The sequence below is a fragment of the Strix aluco genome, chromosome 5 (genome assembly GCF_031877795.1).
Source record: "Strix aluco isolate bStrAlu1 chromosome 5, bStrAlu1.hap1, whole genome shotgun sequence".
Taxonomy (NCBI): Eukaryota; Metazoa; Chordata; class Aves; order Strigiformes; family Strigidae; genus Strix; species Strix aluco.
The window spans coordinates 16,565,078-16,583,908 of record NC_133935.1 but is presented as its reverse complement, the minus strand read 5'-3'; the positions used below and the strand labels follow the sequence as shown (position 1 = coordinate 16,583,908).

The following is an 18,831-nucleotide window of genomic DNA, read 5'->3' as shown; positions in this document are numbered from 1 at the left end:
CAGAGTATATTGGTGAATTACTTTATTAGTAGGTATGGATAATGTGGATACAAACAAAATGCTATGGTATGTCTGACCAGTCATGCGCAAAAAAGCCTTTTAAGATGCTTTTACTTTTTGGCTGCATTGTTCTAACTTCCTTTTTGTTTGGACAGCTTAATATTGTGCCAATGGTTTTGTTTCCCTTTGCTGCAGTTGCTTGAAGTGTCCTGTAGCTTTTCTTTCATCTCCATTGTCTGTGCTTTTTCAGAGCAAGAATGTAGAATTTCCATGCAAATCAAGCTTCTTGTGTGAAAGTATTCTGTAACACCATGTACAGCAGCACATTAGAAATAATAATTAAGTTACGGCAAGTAAAAGATTGCTTAAAAACTTGTATAAACATTAAGCTCGCTGGTACAATGTCAGTTTAATTTTGGATCCTATTACCAGCCTTCTGTTTGATGTCAAAGAGCACTCCTTTCAAGGAGTGTTTGTATAATAATATCTTGACACCATAAATTACGTAATCCAAGGTGGTTTTCATCAGAGATTTCTTTTGTGACTGTGTGCATAAAAAAATTGTGTTACAAAACTTTCAGGAGGCTGATATCTGTATTACACGATAATGTTCAGGGTAAATGTAGCCATCTATCCTGACAATCATTGTCTGAAGGTCAGAGAATTGCTGGTGCTTTTAATAGTTCTGGTTTTGTTACATCCTATATCAGAAATTATTTTAATAGAGCAGATAATACAATGCATTTATGGGACTAGATTTGGAAAAAGAGTTGTGGTGTGCAATAGGGAAAAGTATTTTGTTAGGACTATCACAGATAGCAATGAATAGTCAACTAGGGCATCAAAACTCCTACACTGAATTTTGAGTTATTTATTATATGTAAAACCAGTTATTAATAAATATTCTAAGGTGCACAAAGATTAGAAAAAAAAACCAACATGATTTTCTTAAAAGATATAAGATTAGTGGGTATGGCATTTGAAGGACTTCATTATTTAGTATTTCACAACAGAATATTTTTTCCCCAAAGGTTTTGCGTGTTCAGATGTGAAACGCAAACTCAAGACTTCTGGTAAATTGATACATTCCTCCACTTTAAAATAATTTGCCAGGCTCCTAACCTGTAGATTACACTGGTACAGTCTGTTACTTGAACTTGTTTAATGCATCCTATTAAATAGATTTTTTTATCAATTGTTTATGGTTTTGCAAAACCTTTTAAATCTTTTAGCTGAAGTTTCTTACATTGGTAGATACAATCTGAGATCTTGTTTGTATTTTCTTTTTGGAAGAATCTTTCAACCACAACAGCTCACTGTTTTCAAGAACAAATATAGAAACACATTGGTTTTAATCTTTTTTTTTTTTAACACAAGAAATTTTTTATTAAAAGATTTGGTCCTTGTACCAGATATTTTTGATGTCCCTGTTTAAATCTATCTAAATTAATTAAAGGTTAAATGCATTGTCTATTTGTATGTGCTCAGTAGAAAGATAGATTTAGCAGTGAAACTTCCCAAAAATTCCACCTGCACTGCTTATACCCCATCCTGAAGAGGGAGGAAGACCTTCCCATTGTCCCTCTCCATTGCCACAGCCTCTTCTAGGTCTGGACATTTGAGCAGGCAGCAGCAATACTAAGTAGACTATTCACCAAATACCATGCTGATTCCAAGCAGCTGCTTGATACAACTACAACAGAAGCAAGAATTGGCATCTTGGTGTGCAGATCAGGACAAATAACCTGTTAGGACTGGAAACTGGTACTGAAAGTTAGCCATTGTAAGGAGAAAAACAGGATTTTGCTGGGGGAATAAGTAGCTAGGATTACCAGGGAAATTGTACTGAACCTGGGACTCAGGGAAGACATGGTATGAGGAGGGAGCTGCATATGAGCAGAAGACATGGGACTACAGGCGCTGTTGGATAGAACAAGCTATGCAAAAAAATCCACCAAACCTGAAAAAAAGTAGTAGGAAAAGGATGGGGAGAACTGGTAGATCTTCCTGGAATCTTCCTGGGTAGGAGGAGTGGAATTTGAACCTGGCTAAATAATGTTGATAAAAGGTTGGGGAAATGAGATACAGTACAAATGGTGCAAATAGGCAGGAGAATTTGTGCCCAGGAGAGCATATTCTCTATGAAATATTTAATAGCATGCAAAATCTCTGAGACTCCCCATTACTCTGAAGTCAGAAAATACAAAATGTGGGAACAAACTGTGTGTTTTATTCCCCAGTATGGTATAGCTAACATATGGGATAAAGTACAAGAGGCTGTGTGGTGGCTTTTAAAGTTCCAGTCCTGTTGATGGTTCGTGACAATGTCAGCATCATCTCAGGCAGTGGAAGGTTGGAGGGTTTTTCTCTTTGATTTTCTTATGCCTGAAAAATTAAATTTACCTGGTCTACCCATCCCAGAAACCTTGTTTAAGATAACATTCATTTGGAAAAATTTGATATCCAAAAGCTATGAAATGGCCAGTGCAACATTGTGTGGCCTTTCTCATTTTTCATTGTGAGGTAGTTCTTACAACATTTTATAACTAAATTATTGTCTGCCAGACTCTTGCAGTCTTCAATATTGTGTGACAAACGCTCCAAGAATGAGCCATATATAAGGAAGATGGTAGTCATCTAGAGAAATTAGATGATAAAATGGGTTTTTTTAAAAGTAGGAAAGCATTGAGTGAATACGGCAGGATATTTTTGCATCTCAGTGTTTCACCTGCACAACAGATATAATAACGCATTCTCCTTTCCCTCTGGTGTTACGAAGTGGTTAGTTACCATTTGCCAAGAAATAGCCTACAGTCATGATTAGCATGATAGAAAGAAAACTGGGAAAATATTTTTTTTTGGTGTCATTTTGTAATTTAGAGTAAACAAGGCATAGAGCCATACACTGAATATCAAAAAACAAGTACTGAATATCTGATCATTACTTGAGTAAGTCCCTTCTGTGCATTGAATGATGCCCTGTTTCTGTAAAATAGCAGACTGTGGTCAGGTGAGTAAAGCCTGGTTCAGAGGAGGCATGGGTAAGAGGGTTGAAGTACGCTTGCAAAGACAGCTGTCACCTGGGCATTTCCCTCCTGTCTTTGTACACTCCTTGTGTTGGTGTAAATTCCAAAGACAGCAAATTGTTAATGTTTAATAATTACTATGGGAACTCATACCTTCTGAAGTGATCACTTTTTTTTCAGTAATAGGTTCTCTCGAGGCATCTTCCTCTTATTTAGACTTTCAGCCTTCTTTATAAATTATTTCAACCAAATACTTATTCAGTGTCAAAAATTTACAGTCACATTAACAGAGACTAACCATTTGAAAGATTTTGTTAACAGTAAGATAATAAACTCTTTGTAACAGACTCAACTTTTCCGGTACATCGTATATCAGAGAATTCACTGAACCTTTTACTTAAAGTACAGCCTTTCTGAAAAGCTGTGTTACAGTACGTGGTGTTTAGAGTATTGGAACTAAAAGAGGAGCAAGTCTGGTTGTTTTTCAAATTTATAATTTTGTTGAAACTTATAAAGACACAATAGAAGGCAGCGCACACGTTTTAACATTTGAATTGCTGCCTCATGATAGGAAAAATAAAGAAAATGGTTGTATGAGTTTGACTTTTGCAGTAAATAGTCATAATATATTTTTATATATGTGTGTGCATTTACTATTTTTAGGATATGTGAGGCACACTTGCAGGTAGAAGGGTGGATTAAAATGGGATTTCAGATTCTTGGGAACTTCTACTTTGTGGCCAAAAGTTCTTGGCAACATTTGTATGTGAAATGTTAAACTGAATTTACTGTCTCAATTTTTAGGTAAAAGTAGAAAGTGTTTGCTGTGAATTACTTGCCGCTTGATTTAGTTAATCTTTTAGGAATATTGATTTGGAATCTTAGTCATTATATTTAGAATTTTTATTTACATTTTAGAACTTTTAAATTAGATCTCTGCTATTGTTTTCTTCCCTGCCTCTGGCACGCTGTAAGCTGTGTAAGATTACCTTTCCTCTTAGTAAAGACTTTTTTGGCACAAGAAATATTAACTCAGAAAATTCTTTTAACTGTGTTTCTCTCCTCTCCATCTGTAAATAGTGGTTATTTCTGTGAAACATTGGTCATCTTTGTTTTAGCTATAGAAGTTGGCTTTGTCATCTGATTTTCTGTGGAAGTGATAGAAGTTATAGTACATTTATTTGAGGAACAATCACTCTTTCTTTTATTCTTTAGGTACCTGAAGCACTCACCCCATCATTTACCACATTCCAGATGGGAAATGATGGCTAAGAGCAGAAAAGCAGAAAGCTGTTAAACCACCTCTTAGTTTATAGTCCCTCTAAGAACTTTGAGAGCATACCCAGAGTAGTAAGCTTAAACTGAGTAGTAAGCTTAAACTATTCTTGGTCCTGAGCCACTTAGAATTTGAAATTAAATTCACACTGGCAAAGATTATTACTGATTAGATCAGCTTTGCTGATAAAAACATAGCTTAAGAAGTTGCTGCTTTCTATCTAAAATGTAACAGTGTTTCTTATGCAGATCAATGCAGAATCAAACACGCAAGTTTGATTGTGCTCTTGAAATTCACCTGTTTGACTCCACACTGGACAGACATGGAGAGCTAATGACAGAGTCAGTAGTAACAGTTAAGAGTTTAAAATAGCCTGTAATCAGATAAACTCTATGGCCTGTGTTGTAGACATACCTTTTCATATTTCTCATTTGTCGGAGGAGAAAGTGCAATGTTCCCTTCACCCTAAACAAGCTGCTTTTTCAATTTATTTAATTTTTATCATACTTTTATACATTTTCACATTTGCTTGTAACTACATTAAGCAGATGCAGATTTAAGAACACTGTCTCAAGCAGAGCTGAAAGTTGAACCTATGGAAATGCACTTCTTACATTCTCTTAATACAGCAGAAACTGTCTTAGTGCACTTGTCACTTGTCATCCTGTTTCAAAAATGAAATTACTGCCTTGTTTTGGAATTTTTGTACACCTCTGGTGGGCGGGGGAAGTTGTATGTGGTTTTTTTCTGTGAATATAGGAATTCATTATTTGTGTTTAACTTTCTTTTTGGTTAAAAAAAAATAGTGCTGAATTATTTCACACAATGTTGCATTGGGCAGGTAGCCAATTTCATCTGTTCCAGATCTTGATGTGAGTTTGTGGGAAACCTCTAAATGCATTGGTTTTCTCTACTATACAATAAATGAATCCAGTAGGATTTTAGATATGGTCATGCAACACGTATTTTGTACATAACCCACAAAATGGACCAAAGTCACTCAGTAATTCACAGCTCAGGAAGTGGTCTCCAGTTTACACCATATCACATAACGTTCTCTTTGTGTTAGGTGAAAGTATCCATACTTATGTGCATTATATACAAATAACATGTGTTACGTGTCTTAACTAATAATTTATGTCATGAAAACAGCCCTTTCATTCTATAAGAACCAGACACACTGACTTGTTGGCTAATTTTCTAAAAAAGAAAATTGATTTCCTCTTCTCAGTAGTGTCTCTTGGGTTGTTGTGGAGATGCGTTTATTAGCACAGTGTAATATAAATCAGGACTGTCCTGACAGTAGAATTGCATTAGGTCTTATAACTTATTTTGAATTAACATGTTTAGTAATCCAGGCTAAGAGCCTAGCTTTGCTTTTTTTTTAAAAAGAAGTGTCTTGATTATCTGATTATGTATTTTGAATTACTTTAAAGAGTCTGGAGGAGTATTTGTTAAAACAAACAATTTGGGATGTTGGAAACATACCTAAATCCAGTACAGAAGAATTCAGACTCTGCATTTGGTGAAAACCAGACTTAACTTTATACATAGTGTTTCTTAGGAGAATATACATGCCCCCCCAGTAGGCTTACATGTGCCCCCCAAAAGCAGTATTCCCAGTTCCTGCAAAACAGTATTTTTGGGGGAAGGATGGAGTTTTTCTTTGAAATGTAGTATTGTTGAAAAGGAAATGACATCAAATATTTCAGATTTCCTGCAGGCTGGAAATCCCAATAAGGCATTTCTGGAACACCCACCAACACTCTCCTTCCAAAGCAAAATATGTTCCCTGATGCTTGCAGCTGTTCATAGAACAGACACGCTTGTCGATCTCATTGCTGCAACGTCCTCCTGGAGTCTGCATCATCTTGGCAACATGTTAATTAGACTTCCACTTGCTGTAGAGCGCCCTTTCCAAGTGTGTGTAATTCGAAGTGTTTATGGGGCAGTAAGGAATTTGGAAGCATTGACAGCCCTAACTCCAAAAGACTTCTTAAAGCTTCCAGGCTCACCAGGGATGCACTTGGAGCCAGGTCTCAGTGAGAAGCTCAGAAGCAGGATTTTCAGACTTACAGCTCAGTGACAGAGAAGTAGTGGGGTTTGACTTGAAAGTCACTCAGAAGTAGGGAGTCTTTTAAGTCTTCCTAAATGCATTGCCTCAGGAAAGGGTTCTGTTCTTCCAGGATCTATGGTTGCTGGGCACTCCTGCTGAGATCTGCCTAGGAGACCTGGGGATTGCCAGGCATATTGTTCTAGGATAAAATACTGTGCAGGTTGTCCAACTTTCTGAAATTCCTACTTTTAAAAAAAGAAAACCAAAATAGTTTAGCATCAGTCCTTGGGCAGAGCTGCAGGGTCAAGGCCCTGGAACATGAAGCATTCCAGTATTTGGGAAACCCAGATCCATGCCAAGGTCATAGTCCCAGTAGAGACAGGCATCAAGATGTGCCGCAGTCCTAGAATATTCTGCTTTGAGATTCTCCTGGATTTCACTAGAATGTGGCCTTGGCTTTAATGCAGCTAATTAAAAACAAGAAACTTCAAGGCAAAAATGTTGGGATCAGTGAACGAATATTTTCCTTCAGTCTTATTTTACTGAATAAATAAACAGATTTAGCCAAACGTATTTTTCCTGTTTGGTTCTTTGGAAGCAACAGCTTCTAACCCTGAGTTTTATGCTGCTGCAGTTCTGTCCAGTTACCTTTAAAAGCAACATTGTCCTATACTATTGGATTTAGACTTACCGTGCTTTGGAGCAGAACATTGGCAGCTTGTAAAACAACTTGCCACAGCTGCACACAGTGGGGGAAAGTCTGTAATCTTATTTTCTGTTGTAGGTTTGTTTCAGAGAAGACAAAGGCCTTGAGTTTGCAGGCAATCTTGGTCAGCAGAACAGCTCTACCAAACCTGCTGTTCACTGAAGCAAATTTGAGCAATTCTGAAATAGCTTTAATTGATATCAAATAGCAGTTCAAGATCCAAGAGCAGAAGGGCAGGGGGAGAATGAAAAGATAGTCCTTAGTCTGCTGGTTTAAATTCCAGCATAAATACTGCCTTTTCTTGGTCTCTAATATGCTTGGGAACTGTTAAATTAATTTTACTAATAAATTAGTGATTTTTATAACAAAACAAGCCATTTAAAAAAAAGCAAACCAAAACCATTTTTCTCTTCATTGGGGTCATTTTATCATCAGTCCTCTGATGCTTTTTGCTCCCATAGCCTAATTTTGAGAAATCATATTTCCTAGATAACTAAGCAAAGAAAATTTCAGTAGGTAGCCATACTCATATTACTCCTAGTCTGTATGGCTCAGATAACTAGCAAGGACTGGAGGCTGAGGGGAGACCTCATCGCCCTCTACAACTACATTAAAGGAGGTTGCAGAGAGCTGGGGATGAGTCTCTTTAACCAAGTAATAAGTGATAGAACAAGAGGGAATGGCCTCAAGTTGCACCAGGGAAGGTTTAGACTGGATATTAGGAAGTCTTTCTTTACAGAACGGGTTGTTGGGCATTGGAATGGGCTGCCCAGGGCAGTGGTGGAGTCCCCATCCCTGGAGGTGTTTAAGAGTCAGGTTGACATAGCGTTTAGGGATATGGTGTATTTGGGAACTGTCAGTGTTAGGTTAATGGTTGGACTGGATGATCTTCAAGGTCTTTTCCAACCTAGATGATTCTGTGACTTCAGTACATCAGCACCATCTGTGTAAATCTATCTGACACTTTGCATACTGATGCAGTTATTGAAGGCTATTAACCTGTGATTTGTTTTTCTAGATTATCTAGGTGAAAAATACCTCAGATAACTAATTCTACAGTCATATCACTGTTTGGGGAGTGGATTTTAAGAATTTTTGTACCCATTCACACTTACTTTTTCTTTCCTTTCAAAGAAGTTTAACTTTTTTCATATTTTTACTACTTTCTCTGTTAATTCTGTTTCAGATCAAAAACCTTTTTTTAGACTGAACTAAAAAATAAATTTGTTTCTGAATTTTTCTTTCCCTAGAAAGTATTTCCCCATACTTAAGAGTAGCATATGCACTGTATATTTTTTCTGTGTAATAATTAATCTTGCAATCTTGAAATATATAGCTAGATAGCATTTTGCAGTTGTCATAGTATAAGTCATAGTTGTCATAATATGTAAAATACATACATGTGAATTAAGTGTTTTTTCTTGAACGTTTTTCTTACAGGCTCATGAGGCAACACTGGAGGCTAGGGCCAGCCCAGAGCTGAGTGATCGTATGCAGCAGCTGGAAAGGGAGGTAACACGGTATCGGGAAGAATCTAGCAAAGCTCAGGCTGAAGTGGATCGTCTTCTGGAAATCTTGAAAGAGATGGAAAATGAGAAGAATGATAAGGATAAGAAGATAGCAGAACTAGAGAGGTGAGAATGGTATAAGTTACTAGAGAAGCAAAAAAAGCTGATTGAAGTTAGAGATAACTTGGTCTATTTTTCTTGTGTTAAAAACCTTAGAGTGCCTATTTTGGGAAAGTCTGTTTAGAGTTTTTCTGCCTTCAGTCCTTTATTTTGGTAGACTGTAAGTGAAAAGGTGTCTTACTGTGTGCTTTCATTACCTGGCTGCTCAAAAATATGGCTGATACAGATAGAACTAGAAGGGTAGATAGAACTGTAAGGGAATGGAGATGGTAGGAAAAGCTGCCGACACTGTGGTCTGTTTGAGAACAATTTGTTCTTTTGATTTAATAAATTCCTCAGGCATGGTTTTCCAAAGAGCAAATAAGAAAAATTACTTTTAAGAGCTTGTGATACTAGTTACTCAGGTTTCTCTGACAAGTGGCATTGAAACTCTGGTAGGGACACAGGTAAACTTTGACTCATGTGAAGCCAAATGAGCAGATTTGCTTTTGTCCAAACAAAACATGATTCAGCGTTTTTCAGCATTTTCCATCTTTCTGTTGGAGCCAGGGTGCTCAGATATTTTTTTTCTAGACTTTAATGTCCCAAACAAAAATTTAAATTGATTGTGATTCCATGACATTTGTATCACAATCGTAAACAGTGTATCTTAGGAAAGACCTGAAACAGATTCTGTTTTCTGTCATTTACTCACCTTACAGTGGGCCAAGAGGGAGTTTCTAGGCAGTAATACCTGTTTGAGATTTTTTGTTTACTTTACAATTCGCAATGAAGAATCACTAACTTGGAACAGCAAAATCAAAATTTGATTATTCCTATTTGCCTTGTGCCAGAACAGTCTTTCTAATTTCTATCTTACCACTGTTTAACTGCTTCACAGTTAGTATCAGGAAGATTAGGGCAACTGGGGAGAGGACATTTCCAGTTCTGTGTGATGGCAGTGGTTATTGTTCATTGTCTTGATGATAGTCAAATTATGGGACCTTCTGATTTGAAAAACTTTTCTAAGAAGTTCATTCTTGTTTCCTGGAAAGTGACAGAGCTCTGAAGCAGTTCAGCTTGTCAGCTGGGTTTCTTCTCTCTTTATGATTGTAAGCAGCGTCCTGTTAGTTTTAAGTTGGTTTATTTAATCAAAATTCTCTACACCTATGCTGTAAGCTTGAACACCCAGAAGTGAGGATATGTCCTCTTTAACCATCTTCCCTTTTTTTCTGTAATATAACTTGCAGCCCATTGATACATGATGTATTCAACAGAACATTCAGGCAATAGGTTGATAGAGGAGATGCAGTGAGTATAGACATGAAAAAGCTAAATAGCAGTTACAAGTCATATTTGTCTGTGTGATTTTTTTTCCAGTCCCTTAGAGGTGCCCATCTCAGGCGTGAAGTTCACCATGTCATCATCTTAGGGCATGCAAGTTGACTAAGGATCAGGGTATAAGCAACAGACTTCTATTAGAAGTAAGGTATGGGGAAGAAATATCTTCCCAGTTGCTTAATTTTTTCTGTATGCAGAAATAATCACTGTTTAGGAAAGGCAAATCAGAAATACTCATCATTCCTCAACCTGAGTCCTAGAGGAGATTGGAATGACAGGAAGAGAATTTTCTTATGCATGCTTTTAATGCAAGTCTGATTTTTTTATTACATTAGTATTCAGAAACTCTTATCAAGATTGGGACTTGCAGTGTCAAACACTGAATCGAAAGAGTTTATAGTCTACAAAGCAAAAATAACAAAGAGAAATGAAGATGGGTCTCCTCTTTGCAGATACAAGCATTGGCACCCAATCTTCAAAGACTTAGAAAGGAACTTTTTCTTTGAAAAGATGCATTTCCAGGGATCTGCAAAGCAATTACTGTTTTTCATCTTACAGTGGTAGTTTCTTGCTGTTTCAGTCACATATCAAACTCTTACTATATCAATGAGAGCATAAACCCCCCAAATGACTGGACATCATTCCATAACAATTTGGTGAATACTTTGCCTGATCAGTGTTACTCATTCCTTCTTATCACCTGATCTTCACTTTTATAAAAAAATAGAGTGGTTCTCTTTTTAACGTGTCATCTTTTCTACCAGTGCTGAGATAACACTGAATATGTCTTCTTTTATTTCTAGTAATTAGAATAGGTATTTCAGCTATGTCAAAGAAAAGACTATTTTTGTTATGATGTGATTGCTAGCAGCTGTGTAAATCAAGGGAAAAAATTAAGAATATTCATGTTCTGTAGTGACTGTAAGTGGAAATGGAAAAGGCCTTCCAAGATCTAGAGACCTAAGGTGCATACTGTTAGTGTGGTGAATTAGCAAAGTTATCAACATCTGAAATTATTTTTCAGGTGGAACTGTAATACAGTCACAGCACTGGAGGAAAAGATACAAGTTTTCAGATACTTTGTAGTGAGGTTTCGACTAGTAATTTCTCTTTTTCTGAATAATTGTTGAAATTTCTATTTGGCCTTAGTTGTTTTTGACTGCTTCCTCCTTGTGAGTTTTTACACAAAGCAGAGAATTAAATGTAAAGGTTGGTCCTGGTTTTATCTGCCATGCTTGTTTATAAAGTATTTTCATGGCTGAACTGATATGTCCAGGCATGTTACATGAATGTTTTAGAACTAGAGTCTTGGTTTCCTGAAAAGAATAGATAATTTTGTTTTGTAAAAGTCCCTTCTAAACCTGTTGTCCATGCAAAGCAAGCTAGAAATTATCTTGACTTCTAATGTTTCTACAGCTGTTCAAACTCTGCAGTGCAAAGAACCTTAGTGCTTGCAGAAGCATTTGTCAGCAACCAAAAAGTGAATATTACTGTGCCTATCAGGAACTGTTATTATTCCATGTAGAATAAGATGTGAAGAAATATTTAAAGAACTGTACTAACAAAAATGGGATTTTTCAAAAGAGAGAGTCTCTCCCTGGAGTTTTCCCTTATGCTAGTTAATATGTGACAACTAGACCATACATTGTCAGGAGAAGAGAAATAGTAACACAGTTTCATCCATAGAAGAGAAGAAATTAGTTGCCTATTAGAGAGGTATGTATAGGGGAACAGAGAAAGAGAAAAGATAGAAGAGGAAGGTGAAATGAAAAGCAGAAAACTGTTCTCTTAAGCCTTTTCAATGGCAAAGCTGCCATCATTTCAAATTAAAATAAAAGAGAGAAATGCTTCCACTCTTCAGTAACTGTTGTGATTGCTGGGTGGGGGGGTGTTGTTTTTCAGCTGTGAATGTGAGGAAAGATATCAAAAAATAATGCGTTACATGTGGTGCATGCTATGCAAAAGCTTGAAAAATACTCTAGAGTCAATGTGAGATTGAAAGCACAAGCTCATTATTTTATATTCTCTGTGGGCAGGATTTTGCCTTTTCTTACAGGAAGGTGGCCATAAGCCCACATTTCTTGTGTGGATGAACAGCCCTATAAGTTTTGTTTCTGTCCCCGGATTGTGGTGCTGTAGAGAGTTTTGTAGCAGTCTGGTTATTCACTTTCTTTGTAACTAACTGTTTGCTTTTTGTATTGCCATTCCATAATCTCCTGTCTCTCTGTAACTTTTCATTTTGTGTTTTGTTTCCTTCCTCACTTTTTCTTTCCATTTATACTGTCACGTCCTGGTTCCACGAGTTGTTTTGTTTTGTACGTGCGGGGGTTTTTTTGACTATGCCTTTTCTCAGAAAGCACGCCTCCCGCAAATTGCACCCTCCCTACCAGGTGTCGGTCCCTGCACCGCAACACGTAGGGGGGTTTGTGTGGGACTTCCTGGGAAAGTGAGTGCTCTATAAGGCTTCTGTTTCCTACGGGGTGGAATGTCACTGCTGGCTGCCCGGCTGCTGCTGCTGCTGTTTGGGTCTGCTGCAATTATGCTTTTTTTCTTAGGTCAAACAGGAACTAGTTATGTCAAGTACAAGCTCTAACAGTCTCTGCGTTCAACTGGTGTCACAGTGGTTATGATCACAGTCCAAAGGAGGTCTGCTGCTATTCTCCTTGACTTAAACTCAACAGAAGCTGTTGCTTTTTATTCTAATTCTCTTTCTGTGTTTTGCCTTTGGTTCTAATCTCGGCTATCAATTCTGCCTGAACCAGCTAAAACTCAAGCGTTCTAAAATGTGTCATTGATAGAGGTCAGTATTGACTTATTCTTGAGTTTTATTGTGATTATGATCCTGTAGTAAGAAAAGGAAAAAAAAAAAGAGAAAAGAAAAATAATGCTTATCATCTGGGACATGACCATCACAGCCTTCAGATTAGTAGTTTACACATAGAGCTATTTGTGTGCATATATTCTGCAAACAAGAAGTGACCTCATACTAGAGAGGTGGCAGTAAATATATACATATATGTTGCTTCAGAAGTAAGTACTGGGTGAATATATATAGAAGTCATGGTTCCGGTTACAGACTTGAAATTTATTTTATTTTGGAACGCTTGCTGTATATGATAGGTAGTCCCTGTAAGGACATAGGGCACTACCATTTTTTTCCTGAAGGAAACTTGACTGTGATTTGGGAACAAAGGAAGGCAGTATTCAGATTTGGAATACCAGCAGTCCTGCTAAGGACAGCTGGAAATGATGACTATTTTGAGAGAGAGATTTTGGGGAGTTTTTCTTAAAAGTATTTAAGGATGACCTGTTCAAGAAGAAGCCTTCAAACTTTTGATGTGTAGCAGCCAAAAGCTTTGCTCCCCATCTTAAATATTTCTTCTCAACAGTAAATAAAAATAAAAGATTAAAAACCGTAGGGTGATCTCAAAGGAGTGCTGAAAATGTGGACAGTAGAAGGAAGTATCTTACTCTGTATGTCTTTAAGACAGTGATATCTTTGTGTAGTGGTCTGTGAAGGATAGATGGAGAGAGAAATTAGCTGCATGTTCCATCAACTTTATGGTTTCCTAGAATAGTGTAAAGGAAACTATACTAGTAAATTACGCCCTAAGCTTAAGTCAACAATTTGAAGTTGAAATAGGTATTTTCAAACAACTACTTGTATCTTATAATAATTATTTTTGGTTTTCAAGTTGCTCATTTCTGTGAATTTTTAAATTATTTTTGTAGAGAATTCCTAAACAAGAACCGCATCAGGGCATATAAGTAATTTAGAGTAAAAGAGATATTGTCAAATTAAAGAACAAAGGCTGTTTAGAAAGTCATTATCATCACCATTAAAGTTAACCTTGAGAGATGGTATGACTATAATTCTGTGTTATCATAACTCATTAAAGTCCTCAAAAAATAAATTGAACTCTGATTCAGGCATAGAAAAAACTGAAATAATTAAATATAACTTTAAAATACGTTAATCCATTTTGGTACCATAAATCATAAAAGCAAACCAAATATATTTATCTCATGGTTGCATGGTATTATTACAAGGCAGAATTTGTTGTTGTGTTTCTCATCCACTTCCTTCAAAAATCCACAGCTTAAGTGAATATTAAGATTCTAAGGTTAATCACTCAAAATTTAGGACATTACAAAATGAAGATTTCTGTTTAATTTTAATTCACCTCTTATGTGAGCCTGTGTATCACAGTCAAGTGATACAGTCTTTAACCATATGAACAAATTCTTTCCACAAGAATGCTGCCTTTGGTGTGTGAAGGACGTAGCTGAAATTGTCCCCAAAAAATCCTGCGTGAGGCTGACACCTGTCCTGGAAAATTTCCGCACAATTTGTTAATATTTGACAAGCAACTGAGAACAAGGTTTTGTAATGGAAAGAAGTGGTCAGGCCTGTATTTAGTCCAGTTCCACCTTTGAGCACACAGATCTATTGAATATTAAGATTTTCATCATTTCCAAGCTAGGAAATGAAGAAATCATTTCTTTCTTCTCAGTCTTGCTTTATCTTCATACAAAATGAACATTACACCTGAAGTCCCACATGAAGTTTTACAGAGGAAAAAATAATGCATTTTGTATCAACATAACTGCTCTTAACAGATAAGTATATAAGATGCAGGCACCTTTACTCACAGGTATTTATAACTTCAGACATTTGAAAATATGTCGATTTTCAGAGGCCAAGTTTCTGCCCTCTGGAAGTCAACCTTTGTTAAAGTGCCTTAAAATCAACACTCAAACTCACTAATCACTTTTTAAACCTACATCTAAGAAAAAAAAGAGAGAGACACTGCCAGTAATTGCAAATCCATCTGTAGAGAGCACCAGGTAAAAAAGCCATCACAGTGATTTTACGGTGACTCCTCAATCCGTCCTCACCTTTTTCATATAATGGGATATCCTTTTTCCATTTGGTCTTTATATAGCTCTCCTTTATTTCCCATTCTCTCCCTTTTCCTCTGTTTTGGGAGAAACTGAAACTTTGTGATATTGCAGAAACAGCTGTTGTAAAAAACAAGGTCAAAGAACTCCAATTAGTCCAGCCCTTGACATGGTGAGGGGTCAGAGCTGGTGCAGGCTTTGGCTGAATGAGCTTGCTGTGTTATCCCATCATTGAACAACCTAAGCCTGGGTATTTGCCCTAGTATTATTTCCATGTTCAAGCAGGCAGGACTGATGCTATTAAACAGAGTGATTCATCTCTATGGAACTGAGTACAGACCACCTCCTTTGTTAAACTGAGCAGTGGGCTGAAAGCTTGGTTTGTCTACTAATCCAAGAGTAAGGATCCGATCTTGGATCCTCCAAGAAGGACCCTACACTGGAGAAATACTTACGAGTAATGAGAAGCACTGATTGTCAACTTTTTCGAAGGCTTCTTTTACTGCCAAATTTCCTGTCGCATTAAAGTCCTGTTTGTTTTTATCATTAAATCAAGGTGATTATCAAGCATTCCCACTCATACCTGTCTATTATCTGTAATGAGTATAGGAGTTGTCATCTGATGATTTATTTATACTCTGCCTGCATTGTAGCAATGATGGGTTTTATTTAGCAAGTATCTCCTAATCCAACTGCTGGATCAGTAGAGTGTAAGAGCTATGATATAATTAAAATAATTGTAAAACCAGAGGAGAAACAACATCATCTAAATAATGAGCCTAGTTTGCATATCAGTGTTTCATTTTTATCTGCCTTGACTACATCTCTTCAAAAGCTGTTTTGTAGCTTTGTTTCAGTAAACACTGTTGAGCGATATGAGGGTATCCATACTCACAAACTAGTACACAAGGATTAAAAAAAACAGACATCCCCCCAGAAAAACACCAAAACTCCTCTTTTATACAACCAATACAGTTAAAATGAAAGTGTCAGATCCTTACATTGTCTTAGAGTAGAGTAGGAACACAAGGAAAATCTTACTGTCAGTAAGCCAGTGAAATAGCGACCATGGCCACCTGTGGTCATATTTGTGCTCTTAGATCTCTGCATGCATGTGCGCATGGATGCACACACAAACCTTCTCTCTCTCCATCTCTTCCCCATCCCTCTAAATATCAACTAAAAAGAAAGGAAAAGACTAGCCATCATTCTTTTTACCAAGAAAAGGTGTCAAAAGTGGTAAACATAAATAGCCTTTCTGCTTTGACTGACACAAGTAAGATCAAGTGCATATTATTCCCTGTCAGACTGCTTTGAAGGAATGACAAAGTAGTAAATATACACAATCACTCACTGTCAAACAAGTGGAATTCAAAGGTTGACTAGAAATCGTTACATAAACTTCTGCCTAAGTACATCTGAGACTAATGTGGCAGACTCATTCCACTCCCTATAATATAGAAGCATGTGGAAAAAATGATAGCTGGAATAATCAACAGCTTTTTAAATATATGTATTTCTTAATTAAAATACTAAAGTGTTCATATGTCACCAACTTTTTTGATCTCTACCCATCAATCCGATTTAAGTTGGCTATATCTTTATGGCATTTTAAAAGAAAATTAATTTCTCCACCATTCGGTGTTACAATTGTATTGTCTCCCTGTGTGACTGTTGTGTCAGAGTACACAGTTAATGGGGCTGGGCAGAAACGCTGCTGCTGGATCTTGTAAGGAATGCTGCAAGTGTGTGTTCTTGCTTGAAGGGAAATAGTGCAAACTAAAAATTATTATTTTGCTCTGTAATGAGCATGTCTTGGTATGTATTTGATCCTGCTTGCTTGGGGCTGCTTCCTGGGGCAGATGCTTGCTATGCTCCTCTGCTCAATTTCACTGATGTAGCCCCATGCCCTGAGTCTTCACCTCCAGGCTGTAGCAGGTCTCCATTCACTTCCTAATAGCTGGCAATTTTAGGTGTCTGCCTTGGTTTTAGTTTGAGTGATAACACAGATCCAAATTTTTTTCTAATTTTAATGTGCTTTCAGACATATTCCTCATTTTTGTTTGGATAAATATTATGATTATTTTAAAAATCCACATTTTTAAAAAATATTGTGACCCCCTATAAAAAAACATGGAAAAAGGGGCTAGCAATTACACAAAATGTATTTTTATTTGAAGGAAAGAATATTGCATAACAAAATGAAGATGTAACAATAATTATTCTCCATTCAAATCCTGAGTAGCTGGCTAAATAATACTTCTGGAGCATACAGAAAATTGCAAGTGACCTCAGTATAGCATTGCAGGTACTGTTTTGCCTTCATCTTATGCCAGCTAAAGATGCTACCTGTAATAACATTTGGAAGAACAGTATGGTTCGTTCAGATTCTACAGGGCTATTCTGAATTCTAGCTTGTACTTTTTTTCACGTTAAATTGAAGAAACAGTATCACAACATCATTACAATAGAACCAGGAACTACAAAGGGTCCCTGAAAAACAAAATGAGAAGCCTTAAATTTTCATAATCTAGAATGAGTAACAGTCATAAAAAAGTCAAGCTTTTTTTCCCCCTACCTTATTTATTCCCATACCTAATCAAGTCTTTATTTTCACTTTTTTGTTCCCTTTTGTTAAATTTGTGTGACCAGTCATAGCTCTGCAGCTCAGCTTTAGAGAATGCACTCTTGGATTCCAGTCAGAATTGTTAGTTATACACTTTTCTGTATGAATTAACCGAAGCTTTTGCTGCAACACTATAACTTCCTTCAAGATCACACACTGAGATATGGTATTTGGCATTTTGCAAGTCTCCTCTTTTCCAAAATCCCCAAATAGCAAGCCTTTACCACAGCTGTCCTTGAAGAACTTGGTTTGAAGAATGTTAGTTTAAAAGACAGAGAAAAGTATCTTTACACTAGTTTATCTGTTACAGACCAACAATACACTTCTCAGCAGTACCTCGCTCTGAAGCTGTTGCTTGTACAAATTCAATATGCTGCACTGTTGGTTGTAAAATTGATGCCAGAAATAAGAACTTCAATTTTCATTTACATGGTTTCGTATACCAAGAGTAATAAAGCATATAGCAGTTAGCCTATCCTATAGAAATATTTTTCTCCGGACCATATCCTGCCAAAGTGAAATTTTGCAATGGGTGAAGTACAACATAGATTGTAGAAGCCAAATTGCCACTTTGGACAGAAGGACATTTACTTTTCCTCTCTTCCATTGATTGAAAAAGAATAAAGTTTGAAGTCAGATGAAAAATATCTGTATTATGGCTCCTTGTTGACTTACCTTGCTGTTATCAGTGAAATTGACAGCAGACGCCTATGAAAAGATATTGGAGATATTTGAAAAAAAAGCAATAATGAACCTTATGTTATACAGGGAACTCCAGCATTATGTCTTGGTCAATCCTGCTGTGGAACAATGTTGGAGAGAACTGTCCAAAATATGCCTGTTTGGTCATTATTGTTTTTAGATTGCACCTTGTATGGGAGAATTAAAATGGTAACACTGCAGGAAGAAGAGGCAGATGCTTTTTTTGTTTGTCTTTGGAAGGGTGATTTCAATGTCAAAATTAAGAAAGGTGAACTTTTAGCTCTGACAAGTCTTCGAGTCTTGAAGACTTTACTCCATAGTTGGGGTTTTTCTCCCTTCTATTTATTCCCTTTTGACAAGTTTGGGTCATCTGCAGGAAAAGTGAAAAAAATGCATGTCTTGCTCATGGAGAGAAGATAAGCCCCCAAAAGATGGCATAAAGGAACACATTAGGGTTCATCTCGGATAGCCAAACTCCACATTTTCAAAATGTTAGAATTCTGGAAGAAGGATACTTGCTAGAGATGTGATGTAAATCCAGAGTTTTCTATAGTTGGCTTATTTCCCTTTTCCAAGAAATGTTATGTAT

General features: G+C 36.7%; 1 protein-coding gene across 10 annotated transcripts in view; it reads left to right on the top strand.

Annotated features, from left to right (window-relative positions):
* ERC1 (ELKS/RAB6-interacting/CAST family member 1) overlaps positions 1-18,831 on the top strand; it is a 304,797-nt gene that overhangs the window by 122,777 nt on the left and 163,189 nt on the right. For all 10 annotated transcript variants that reach the window (XM_074826139.1, XM_074826142.1, XM_074826138.1 and 7 more), the window contains one exon: positions 8,505-8,698. In XM_074826139.1, coding sequence (XP_074682240.1) covers positions 8,505-8,698 — 194 coding nt within the window. The remainder of the gene's footprint in view (positions 1-8,504; positions 8,699-18,831) is intronic.